Source organism: Sesamum indicum, linkage group LG11, assembly GCF_026168435.1.
Source record: "Sesamum indicum cultivar Baizhima isolate 11 linkage group LG11, ASM2616843v1, whole genome shotgun sequence".
Classification (NCBI taxonomy): domain Eukaryota; kingdom Viridiplantae; phylum Streptophyta; class Magnoliopsida; order Lamiales; family Pedaliaceae; genus Sesamum; species Sesamum indicum.
Window position 1 is genome coordinate 14229813 of NC_142667.1, and position 12405 is coordinate 14242217.

At 37.6% G+C, this 12405-nt stretch overlaps 1 protein-coding gene across 6 annotated transcripts; it reads right to left on the reverse strand.

Annotated features, from left to right (window-relative positions):
* Positions 1-174: 174 nt before the first annotated feature.
* Positions 175-10440, reverse strand: LOC105174217 (serine/threonine-protein kinase CTR1). 6 transcript variants are annotated; one of them, XM_088875392.1, is made up of 17 exons: positions 9534-10437; positions 7685-7986; positions 7465-7609; positions 6002-6105; positions 5324-5532; positions 3907-4344; positions 3739-3779; positions 3453-3521; positions 3276-3376; positions 3093-3177; positions 2905-3003; positions 2243-2311; positions 2016-2147; positions 1589-1683; positions 1062-1144; positions 945-990; positions 175-335 (listed from the first exon to the last, which is right to left on the reverse strand). In XM_088875392.1, the coding sequence occupies exons 1-17, from the start codon at positions 10167-10169 to the stop codon at positions 320-322; spliced, it is 2670 nt and encodes an 889-aa protein (XP_088731518.1). In that variant the 5' UTR covers positions 10170-10437; the 3' UTR covers positions 175-319. The 6 variants fall into 6 exon arrangements, 3 of the variants coding, with proteins under 3 accessions (XP_088731518.1, XP_088731517.1, XP_088731519.1); XM_088875391.1 differs by lacking the exon at positions 175-335 and having other exon boundaries at positions 731-990; positions 9534-10438; XR_016062809.1 differs by lacking the exons at positions 175-335; positions 945-990 and adding an exon at positions 1826-1932 and having other exon boundaries at positions 1100-1144; positions 9534-10438.
* Between the last annotated feature and the right edge of the window lie 1965 nt (positions 10441-12405).

Here is a 12405-nt window from a genome sequence, read left to right on the forward strand (position 1 = left end):
CAATCCAGATGAGCAATAGACCTAGATGAATAATCCACTACACCTGGTTTGCAAATCAACTAATATAAGAAAAATGCTCTTGAACAGACACTAGAAAATCAAAATGATGCATGATGTGCAAAACGATTTCCTTCTTCTGGAAACTGCAAAATGATTACCTATGAACAAGGTTAATTACAATTAATATAAACATCTGTCATTAACAAATTGAAATACATATTTTACATTTGCCACTGACACTTTTGGATAGTTACAACAATTTTGTAAATGACTTGAACTGAGAAAAAGATACAGTATCCTTGAAAGTTCATGCGACCTGCTATGTACATGGACACCTGCAAAAACATTAGGGCAATATTAGATTCACAATCAATGTAAAGTCTCTCCTGTAAACTCAGGGTCTATTATTGGGAAAATATTTGGAACACCGTTTAAGGCTTACATTTGTCATTAAAAATCCTGAGAAGGCAACTATCTGCCTTTCAGTTATTCATTCTTTTCTTGAAATCAAATTGCTTTCCATTTATTTTTCCCTCATTTCTAGTTTCATCGATAAGACCGATTGAGTAAACAAAATACCTTCAGCTTATTCAGTCATTAACTAAATGCTTTTATAAATAACATGCTGAAAATATTTGTATGTATCAAGGCCCTTCCTGACAGCAGGTCCTAGCATTTTAGGATTTACAAATCGAACAACTAGACCATGCCAAAATGGACAGCAATACAATTCAGATAATTGGGAAACCTTAAGATGATTTCAAAAAATGGTCCAAGGTTTGTAGCCCTATATAGGGAGAATAAATTAGGTAAGTCTATCATTTTAGGGCAACACTCAAATGCTAACAATACACTTAAAAGTTTTGATAGTATTCAAATGCTATAAAATACTTGAGGGTCCGTAATCAGACCAAGTCAAGTAACAGTTCTCTGAATATACAAACCTTACATAATCCAAGCAGCTGGCCTGCCTAGAAATTAAATCAGACTCTGGCACATTAAAAAAAAAATGAGCTTTCCTGCTGCCGACGTTAATGTGTGCAAGGGCAATTATGCAGAACCTGGCTGAGTTGGTGTTGGAGACTTAATCAGTGATTTCAAAGTATCCATAATACTGGAAAAGGAGGGCCGTTTCCAAGGTTCACTGCACATTTAATTTAAGGTGAATAAGAAATATTAAATTCAACTCTACGATAGGTCTACTTATGGAAATGCTAAAAGTTGGTCAGTGGTTCAGTCCAGAAACTCTGTTCAGTCCCATATTGTGTAAAATTAATTATTTCCATGAAAATTTCCTGAAGTTCAAGTGAAATTTAATGGCTAAAAATCTGAAGCCAACAGATGGTCCATAAAAGTAAATAGAAGTGAACATGTGTGAAGAGGTACGAGTAGCAGAAGAGGACCATAAGTCATATGCCAAACTATATAATAAAGACGTTTCCGACCAAAATGCATGTGAAAAATTTACTAATCAAAATAAGGATACGGAAATTATCTCAGATTAGCATGCAATCCACTAAAATTCATGTAAGTCCTACCCTATACCCGCTAAAACCAACTTTAGATTATTAACCAGATAACCACTCACTTGGCCCAGCATGCTTCAATAAGTGCTGCGACTTGTGGATTCACATCTCGTGGAATTTCAAGCCTTTTTCCCTTAAAACCAACAGCCGCCACCACCTATAATGTCAAAGAATGAAAGAAAATCTCTGTATGTAATAAGCTCAAGGAGAATACCAGTAAACAACACAACAGTTGCAGCAATTGCTAAACAAAAAGACGTATTTAATTAAAAAGCAATCCTAAAGGGGAAAAAGATTACCAGGAGAAACTGACAGGGATCAGCCTGTTCAATTTTTTCCTCTTTTCGTTCTTTTCAAAATGGTGTTCTTCTTTGATGTCCGCTTCTTTCTTTCTTACTTACTTTTTCTAATGGTGCCATTACAATAAAAAAAAATAAAAGACTAGTGTTCAAAGGTTCTATCACTGAATATCAAAGCCACTTCACCAACCTGTGCAGGATTCAAGTTACCCCAGGGTTGCCGCAATGTCACCAGCTCCCATAAAATCACACCAAAACTGTACACGTCTGATTTTTCATTTGATGGTTCATCACGAAGCACTTCAGGTGCCATCCACTCAGGCTACAAAGGAAGGAAAAGCAGTTTCTTCTTATACACTGAAGAGTCCATCGAAAGATTAACACATGAAATCATTGCATATAGGAAATTAAACTTACAGTTCCAGCAGCAGACTTGGATGAAAGAAACGTATTTGCTTTTAAACGGGAAAGACCAAAATCACAGACCTGATGAAGACATTACATAGTAAGGATCTAACAGATGAAAAGAAAGAAGGCCAGTAAATATAGAAAGTTCACTACGAACAAGGACACAAACAACCAGAGTGGAACTACATATCTGGCCTTTGTTGAATAGGTAAGATTAAGATCCGGATGCTCATCCAAAATAGATGAAGCAACAGGGGAGGAGCATAGGATGTGGAACATAAATTCCAATCATTTTCAAGAGTTTTCATGAAAGTAACTCACAACTTTTGAGATGAAGGAGAAATCTATTAATATTCTAAGCAACAAGATTGAACATGCTTATTTTGTCCATAATGAATGATGACCAATACAACTTCTATCTATATTACAGATTATTCAGAAAATATATGTACATCTCAATAATAAACTCAGCTACATGAAATGATCTCTCCTACCAATAAAAACAGATTTCCTCTACATAATGCTATGGAAACTTGAAAGCTTCACGTAATATTGTGTAATAAAACTCATCCAGCCTACCAGTATGAACAACCTTTACCATAGAACAGCTTCACAAAATGAATGTCTACATCATCAGTCAGTATGCAAGCCGAAGATGTCATATTTCTTACCTTCACAGTATACTTTCTGTCAACTAAGAGATTAGGAGATTTCAAGTCTCGATGAACAATAGGAGGGTTGCGTTTATGCAGATAGTTCATCCCCTTTGCCTGTACAAAAAGTATAACTTAAAAAACTAGAATGTCGAAGTAAGAGAGAGTTAGACCAAAAAATAGAACAAGAAGATTGGAATATATACCACATCATAAGCCATGCTCAGCCGACGTCTCTCATCCATTGCCTCTCTTGCACCAGGTTTGTGCAAAAGTCTATACAAACTACCTCTGAAATGAAAAAGTGAACTCTAGACAGTTGGAATAGAGCTATCGACAGTAGAGTAACTAAGACAAATAAGATTTGGAGTTAAGGCTTAACAAAATACCTAGATAAATATTCTGTTACTATGGACAAGTTTGGTGGTTCTGTTACAGCACCCATAAAGAGCACAATATTTGGATGGCGCAATCTTTTCATAATTGCCACCTAAACCAAGCAAGAAAGTTACACTAAAGCAAGAAAGTAGGTTAACAAAGGTTGACCAGAGAGTGTCTGAGCCTACCTCTCGTAAAAATTCTTTGAACCGCTCTGCATGGAAATCTTGTTCCATGAGAATCTTCACTGCAACATCCTGAAAGGTATCAGCTCTTGTAAGATTTAAGTGATTAAAACCCAATAAGGAAATAGGGGAATCACCGAATATTCATATTATGGAACATTGCCTCATCTAAAAAATAATGGACCTAGAATTGACAAAGAAACATAAAAAAGAATGGGCAGAGAATTCAAGGCTACAGCCAAACAAGTATGTGCAACATATCTGAAGAAAAAAAGGAAAGATATCTTACACAACCATTCCACTCAGCACGATGAACTGTTCCAAAGGAACCTGAATAAGGAAGGAGAATTGTCATGCACACAGTTAAGAAAACTAGGAAATTGCACTTTCTCCAACATAATACAATAACAATACAGTTGGTGTTAAGCAACAACTGAGACCGAGGAGAAGTAGATACCTGCCCCAATTCTCTCCTTTAAAACAAGATCACTCCAGGGAATGTTTAGATCATCGACTTCAAAGGTAAATTCACTTGTTTTAGATGGAACTAATCGACCTCTTTCACCAAACCTCATATGTTTAGTTGTATGTACTCTAGGATCCAGTGGGGGAATAAGCGGCTGAACATCTTTATGCCCAAATGGAGGAATAAGATTCAAAGGAATTGAGCCTTCAACAACATTCATGGAGCTTAGAACATCCTGAGCGTTCGATTGTTTCGAAAGCAATTGCTCTTTGCCACGAACCTTTATCCAGGAATTTGTGGGAAATGGCGTGTTAAATATTTCCTCTCGGTTGCTTGAGCTGCGCGGGGAGCTGTTTCTATCTGCACTATTCCTTTCTGCTTGTTTAGGATACATGGAGTCACCAGTATCTCCACCAATTACAGTTCCAGCTGTTACAAACAATAACAATATTTTAACTCAAAGTTCAGTCCAACCAAACCAAAAATTAATCTGTCAATCTGAGATATGGAACCACAACAAATAATATGGTAAAAGGAGCATTGCCACAGAGCAGACAAGATGAATCAATGGATGAAATTCAATGAGCGAGGGGGCATGACTATTTACATCCATGTTAGCTCAGCAAAAGGCAAGCAATCCTAGCGCAAACCTCAACATTCAGGAAACATTGGTAATGAAACAATTCTATAACCAAACTTGGAGAATTGTGAATATAATCAACCTGGGCCAAACTTAGCCCAATGTCAGCTCTTGCTGACTCCAATACGAGTTGCAACAACATCAACTGTTAAATCATGGCATTTACCCTGTATGAAACTCAGGGTTGTACCTCGTTTCATGGTAAATACTAAGACTTTTCCGTACCGAATAGATTGCACATAACTATCACAATGCAACCAAAAGCTTTCCATGATAAAGTTCACCATAAGTACGGGACTGATATTTAAAAATGCATATACTCCTAGGACAATCAACTTCAAAGTTCTGCAGTCTATCATAAAGAGATGCAAAGAATTGATTCTGGTTCCCAGAGCTGTCATATTGCGGGAAGAACAGGATTCAGCATACAGAAAAAATTTTAACTATAAAAAGCAATTCCACTCATTTGTGAAGTACTGAGCTAAAATTCTTTTAATTGTTTCTGTGTCCCTCCCTGTTCCCCATTATCAAAATACTAAATTAATTTGGAAGAAAAAAATTTGGTTTAACATGTCAAAGGAGAAGATTTGAATGACATGAAAAACCTCGCAAAGAGGGTGCTACAACAATATTGGATCTGATTCGAACCAATCAAGTGGGTCCATTTTATATTCAGCCACCCACATAGCTCAAAGCAGGTTAGAGACGTTCTAAAGTCAGTCGCAGCTATGTGTGAAACCTGAAAGAAAACCAGTTGTATAGACTCACCTGCTAAGGAATCATCAAACACGAGATCAAGAGATCGGAAATCTGAGAAAAACTGTTTGGCCAGCAACCTGAAATCAATTGCGGGTTCCACCTGCCTAAATCGTGGCAAGCGTAAAGGTGAAGAAATTGAGATCGTAGAAGGACCATTGAGCAGGGAATCAGGCTCAACTAAGTATCCTGGTTTCTCGACCAAATCAACAAGATACTCCCTGGGACATCAACATCAAAATGGATAAGTTAGTCTAGCAGTTGTCACATTTATGTCTACTATTAACAAAAGCATGAATGCAGCACACAAGAACAATGCACAACAACAGGGACCATAAAAGTTAAGCAGTGTCGATCAATCTCTCAGATAATTGAAATAACAACAAAAATTAGGCAGTACAAAATGTTATTTCCTCCATTCCAGCACATAACAACAGGTAAGGCAAATGTACTGAAATGGTGATCACAACAGTAATTTGACCACTTAAATCTTGATAACATTCCTGATAAAAGTGGCAGGCTATTTCCTTCCAATGTTAGTTGACAATTTATCACAGTTTTTATTAAAATTCACAATTCAAGATAATATGCCATTAGAATCCGGCTGTCAATCTTTCAACCACAGAAGTACATTTTTATACTTCGTCCTACAGTGAATAAATGGATGGAGGCATCCTAATAAATGCATACCTGTCAAGCCCAAATCTGACAAGGCATGATGAAGCATCATTTCTAGTGCAAAACTTACATCCTCTTGCAATTCGACATGGTAATCCAATAATATCAGCTAAAACCTGTCAAATAATAAAATGTTAAATTGCACACAAAAACAACTTCTCCAACAGTGCATCTAATAGCAAACGAGAGAACTATATTACAACAGAATACAATGCAAATAATTTGAAGTTAAGGAGAAGACTATTCATGGCGGGAGCAGCAAAATATCAACAAAAAAGAGTGTCATAGCCCAAGAAAAGCAATAAAAATAGGCCAAAGTGACCAAGTTGGTCTGATCTTTTTTCTTTTCTTTTTCTTACGAGCTGAGGAAAGTGGAAATATAAAAAAGAGGATCTGTTGGTTCACTGGATTATTCTTTTTTCTGAAATATTTAGAAACATAAGCAAAATATGAAACTGCAGAAAGAGGCATTTTCTATTGTTTAGAAACATTACAAGGACAAATGGAGGTGTTCATAAATGATTCAGTCCTCGATCCCTAACAACTACAAAGATGTGAAAGGATTTCTGAACTTTGTCCATTTGTCCCCCACTTCACCTCCACCCCTGCTCTCTCTCTCCGTCCCCTCCTCCTCTCAGAACATGAACTGTCCATTCTTATCACAATCCACCAAAAGTTCTCCAAGACACTCCACAACAAAGCTAGGACCGTAGGCATTCAGATCCATAAGAAATAATATGATTACGACAAGCTTGCCTTTCAGAAAAGGTTGAATGTTTTCATTTTCCAGGGGTTGAAGAGGTACAAAACTAGAGACGATTCTAGTGAGTGGCTTCAGTGATGATTCAATGCTGGCTGTCAAGCTTGGGCGTGGGTGTCCTGGAGCTTCCAGTTTTATTAGCAGCTAATTTCCATTTTGTCTTTTTTACATCAGAAAATTTGAGTTCTGTTATTTACATGGTTCATTCTTCTTTTGTTTGACCAAATTTCAACTGAAAAGTATATAGGTACAATGGAGACCAACAACCTCCTATGAACATTGGGATAGGCAGCTTAACTTTCTTTATTTTTCACTTCAAGTATATTTGGGTTCTGTTATTTCCATTTATATTACTGCAATTACACCTGAAATGTTACCTAGATCCCATGAAAAAGAAGGCCCTGCAAGTAGAAGCCGGAACTTGGCTGTTTCGTGGAGGAGTGTAGTTAATGATGGTGTATGTAGTTCTCAAAAAGTTAAATTCAGAAAGGGTCCATAATTTATTTTCAGTAATGACGAGATTGAGGTAACCAAACATGTCTTAGTGTGTTCTGCAAGAGAAAAATTGTAAACGTTCCTATTTTATGGCAAGAAAAAGCAGAACAACTTCGGTATGTGAGGCAGCTCTAGGCAAATTGCAGGTTGTTATGGTTTACAAGACACAAGCACAAGTGCAACCAACAAATAATTGCAAAAAGTGGCAACAAAAGCATACTTTGAACAGCAGAGAACGGTGTCTGCATAGTCCGATGGACAGACTGCCAATTGGCAGCACAATGGACCCCAAGCAATCTTTTAACTCATCACTACACTCTTTCCAAACAGTAACTAAGTCGTCTTCCCCACTGGAAGCTGCACCCCTAGGGAAGACAGAAAACAAAATTATAAAATAAAAGAATTAGCTTAAAAATAAACTAGAGGCTTCTAATACTCACCCCATATGATTGCAAACTAGCTTAGCAAGTTGCTCAACTACTTCCTTTGTGGTAGTGCAACTAGATGACAAGGTATGGACCCGATTCTGCAATTCTTTCAAGCTGGGATCACCTTGTCGATCTACTAAGATCACTTCAACTGAAGATACAAGGGCAGGATCAATAGTCTTCAAGGATTCAATGGACGGAATACGGCCATTTTCCTGATGATCAGAGCACATAGCCCAAACATATGGATCCATCCCATGAATCATGTAAAACCCATCTAGAACTTTGTCAAAGTACGATAAGCATCCATTTACCTGATGTAAACAAACTTATAGTCTAAGAGACCAGGAAATCTCAGGTCAGGGAATTATAAAAACTGAAAAACCATAAACTGATAGATACTTAGACACATAGGAGAATGCCAAAAAATCATTTCTCTTGAGATATTCTTTATGATCCTTCACTTGCCCTCTATGTACCATATTAGGTAATTAACTATGTTATTTAGTAATAATCTTACATTCATTTCTATTCTCCATGCATGCCTTCTATAGAAAGAAGAATTTTTCCTAGCTAAAAGGTAAATCATCAGTCCAACATAACTTGACGAGATTTGCAATTCAATTTGATTCATGCAAAGAGACCATGATTCAAATGCCACAAGTCAAATGCTATACATCAGAAGCAAGCTTCTCCATATTTCTTATATCTTAAGCAATCAAGTCTTAGAAATCTTGGGTATACCATTGGATTTTCTTTCTAATTCATACGTAACTGGAAGGATACTCGAACTGAAAGGTGTTTGGTCAATCTTCCAAGGAAGGCTTTTAAGCTTCAGCGTTTAGATTTTCATTTAACATGTTCCTCTAAGTCTTTCTGTTTAGGAGTTCTGTTGCCTCTACGACAAAGAGGTGCCACCTACATAAAGAATAAAAAGTAAATAGATAAAGGGAGATTTCTCCTCACCAAGTTTAGAATTCCAAACCACTTGTACACCAAATTTAATGGAACCAAAAACAAAAGCACAGTTGATCTTCAGAAGCTTAATGCTACACCCAACCTCACCAATATTCTCTCTCATGAACACTGAACACACAATTAGTGCTGTCCTAATTCTTTCTACCGAAGAAAGAATATAAAGAACCTCACAATGCAGCATACAAAGAGCATAAATTGTTGATATGGTGGAAATAAGTTATCACAATTAATTTATTTTTGGAACTTACCCAATTATACAGTTATACTCATGAGTCATGATTAGAGCAGTAAATTTGTACTATGCCTAAAAAACACTTTTGCAATACAAAGAGCATCAATTCCGCATCTCATTATGAAGTCTTAGATTCATTCCGTCATCCATCACCTATTCAAATTAGCTACGTGTCTAAATTATTCTCTGAAGTGCATTGACGCCGTTCCTTATAGAAATAAGATTCCCCACTTGACAACTAAAGCCACTAGATAACAGACTGATGATTCAGTATCTAAATTTACCCATGAAAGTTAAGCGATTGGAAGATTATTCTTCACGTGTGTTGCTCAACCCTGCAATTGTTGACCACTTTCCACTCATAACCCTCATGCAGAAATGGACTCAATAACATCCGTGGTGAATCCACCATTCTTTAAGCCATACTTTTCATGATATTTGCAATAATATGTCTTCTGAGAAAACACAAAATTTCCATAACTTGGTATTAACGGAATTAGTATAAATAACTCCCCTTCCTAGCCCGGCAGCCGAGCAAGCAATGGCATTTCCTCCCTAATTAATAATTGATTTCGAGCAAATAACCTTATTCAACCCCAAAGAGAAAAAGCAACTACAGAAATGTCTTGTCTAGAGCTTGGTTTATGTTACCCAGAAACGATGAGAAATGGCCTCTGCAGATGCAGGTGATGAAGAAGCAGCCAACCCAGATTCATCAGGCACTGGATCCAAAAAATTAGGGTCATCAGCGCAGGTGGCTTCTGAGGAGAGACGAAGAGCTAAAGCCAGCTGCAATTGATAACTTTCCTCCGTCTGCTGCGCCCAGCTCTTTGAAGACGATGAGCCGCCGCCGCCAATAGACACCTCCGCTGTCTTCACCGTGAACTCGCCGCCCGCATCACTCAAATGACTAAAAGCCACCTCGGGGTTCGTAAGCGAGGGTACATAACAATCCCCCGAGATCGAGCTCTCACCGAAGCTGCTCCCACTCGATTGCGTCTGCAGTCCAAGAGACCCCGGGAACGCCGGCGTTCCTATCCGGCTTTGCTGCGGTTGCGCCAGAATCGATCTTTGATCAATCGCGTCCCAATCGAAGGCGGGCGCTCTCTCGTACTTCAACCTATTCTTCTCTCCTGAGTTAGACTCGTAGTAAAGAGGCTGCTGAGCCAATTGTCCCCCTCCGCCGGCGGAGAACTTTGCCTGCTGAGGCGGTGGGTGGTGATAGAATGGTTCGTCGGGATTTTGGCTTAGTAAACTGTAATTCGATCGTCTACCGGGCATTTCCATTTAACTCTTACGCCAAATGATGAACCTGCAACCTCATAAAACCCGAAGCACCGCCATCACCTGGGGTTTTCTTCTCTCTCCTTTTCTCCTCCGACTGCGGGGAAGAAGTGATGTCTTTGCCGAATGGCGTAATTTTAATCTCAATATTCCTTTTAGCTAAATTGAATGCAGATTACCTCCTTGAATTCATATAGATGATGGGATAAAATAATGGAAGACATAAACAACCCTTCATAGAATGGTAAAATATCAAAATAAGATTAGAATACGCGTATGTTTTATATCAAGTTGGGTTGATTTGGAATAATGAAAATATCAAAACGAGACAATAATTCATTTGTAAATATATTGGGCCGATTGAATTGCAGTATACACCATCAACTTATTTCAGGATCAATTGATGTTAAATATATAAATCATTAAAATTATGGATAATTATATATTTTTTTAAATTTGATATAATTACACGTAAATTTTTTGTAGTTTAGAAAATTACATTTAGTACATTTGAAGTTTACTTTCATCTAATAAATAAGTCTCATATTAGTTAAAATTTACCGAATTTTATGATATTAACAAAAATAAATAAAAAAATCTTAGAGGTGCCAGATGTAATTTTCCAAATCATAAAAAATTTATGTATAATTACACCAAATTTTAGGCGAGGGAATGTAATTATTCCTTAAAATTATGTTTAAAAAACAATCCTACAAGTTTAACATTTTCTTAATTTTGTCATTAGTTCAAAGACCTATCTGGCTCAACAAGATTTTTGTGGACTTGAGGAGCCCTGATTAGTAGAATATTTTCCATTCACGATTAGAAGCAAAGGATATATGTCAGTGTGGCAGGATGATCCCCAGGGTCAAGGGGTAATTTTAGATTTGACGAAAGTGGTTATTCTGTCACATGGGCGTGCGAATCATAAGTGAGCGTGACGCGGAATTTTGGTTTGCTACTTTTTGTTGGTGGGGTGGGTGAAATTCGGAATTTCATCAAAGTTTGGATAAAACAATATCTTGAAACAGAAAATGAAAAGGATATCGTAAAATTATTTAAGCCCGTGATTCGCAATGGGTAACAGTGGCCCACTCTCTAGAGTTTGGTGTGCCGCCGGCTTTTTGGTATAGTTGAATGCTTTGACCACGATATGGTGCAAAATGATTTAATCATGCTGTGATTCGGCTCCATGATTGTTTATTCTTTCATGTTCGTTAAACAAGGCGGAGAATTGGGAGAGGACAGGGATTGAAACAATGATGTGGATCGGCACACGAGAAGGCCCAAAATCTCGTACCACAGTTGTAAACCGGGCTTAAAATGACACGACCTCCAAAGTTCAGCCCAAAACTAGAGCCGAGAAGCGCATCAACAATTTATGAACGACCCGCGTTTGAACTTCAACCAATTACACTCACTCGCCGTGTAGCGCGCGTCATTTTAAACACTGAAACAAAAGGGAGGGAACTCCATAAGCGGCAAGGCGGCAAAATTTTCCTGAATCTCCCATTCGTCCGCCCTCCGTTCTCTTCCCTTCCGAACGTAAATACATCCACAGGAGAAGTGTACTCCGAATGGTTTATCAACGAAAGCCGCTGGTAATTGGGATTGTAAAGTTCATGGTTTCTCTCTCGGAAAGCCACAGGTTCAGCCCTGCGCTTTCAGAAGGTACGTGTGCAGGTATACGAATCGATACGAGTATAAGACTTTTCTTTCTTTCTTTTTTTTTCTGTAATTTATTTTTCATGCGTTTATGATCTGCATTTTGTGTGATTGGGTTAAATGAATGTTTGGTTTGCTGATTCTACGTGTAGCATGATCTTAATACCGTTAATGGATCATTTAGATTAGGATGCATTTTTTTGTGTATAGTTGGATTCAGCACAGTTGTTATGTGATTTGAGTTTGTATATGCTTCTGCTTTAATTTTCCGTGTTAGTTCTCTTGCTTTTATTGCTTTAGCTATTTGTTGAAATTAGTATGTACGTTGGTGAAATTAGACATCCACACAGTATGGACAACAATTCCTGTCAGACGATTGGTCGTGGACGAAAAACTATATGTTTGCATCTGCGTGTTGAAGTGCTCATGTTTGCTATAGTTTGATATGTTAGCGGTAATCAAATCCTATGTACTTCTGTTTCATTATTGAGCATTCTTTTGTTCCAAGGTTTATTTGCACTGATTAGATCTGAAAAAGGCCATTGTATCATGCCTTCAGCTAGCCGGTTTGGAA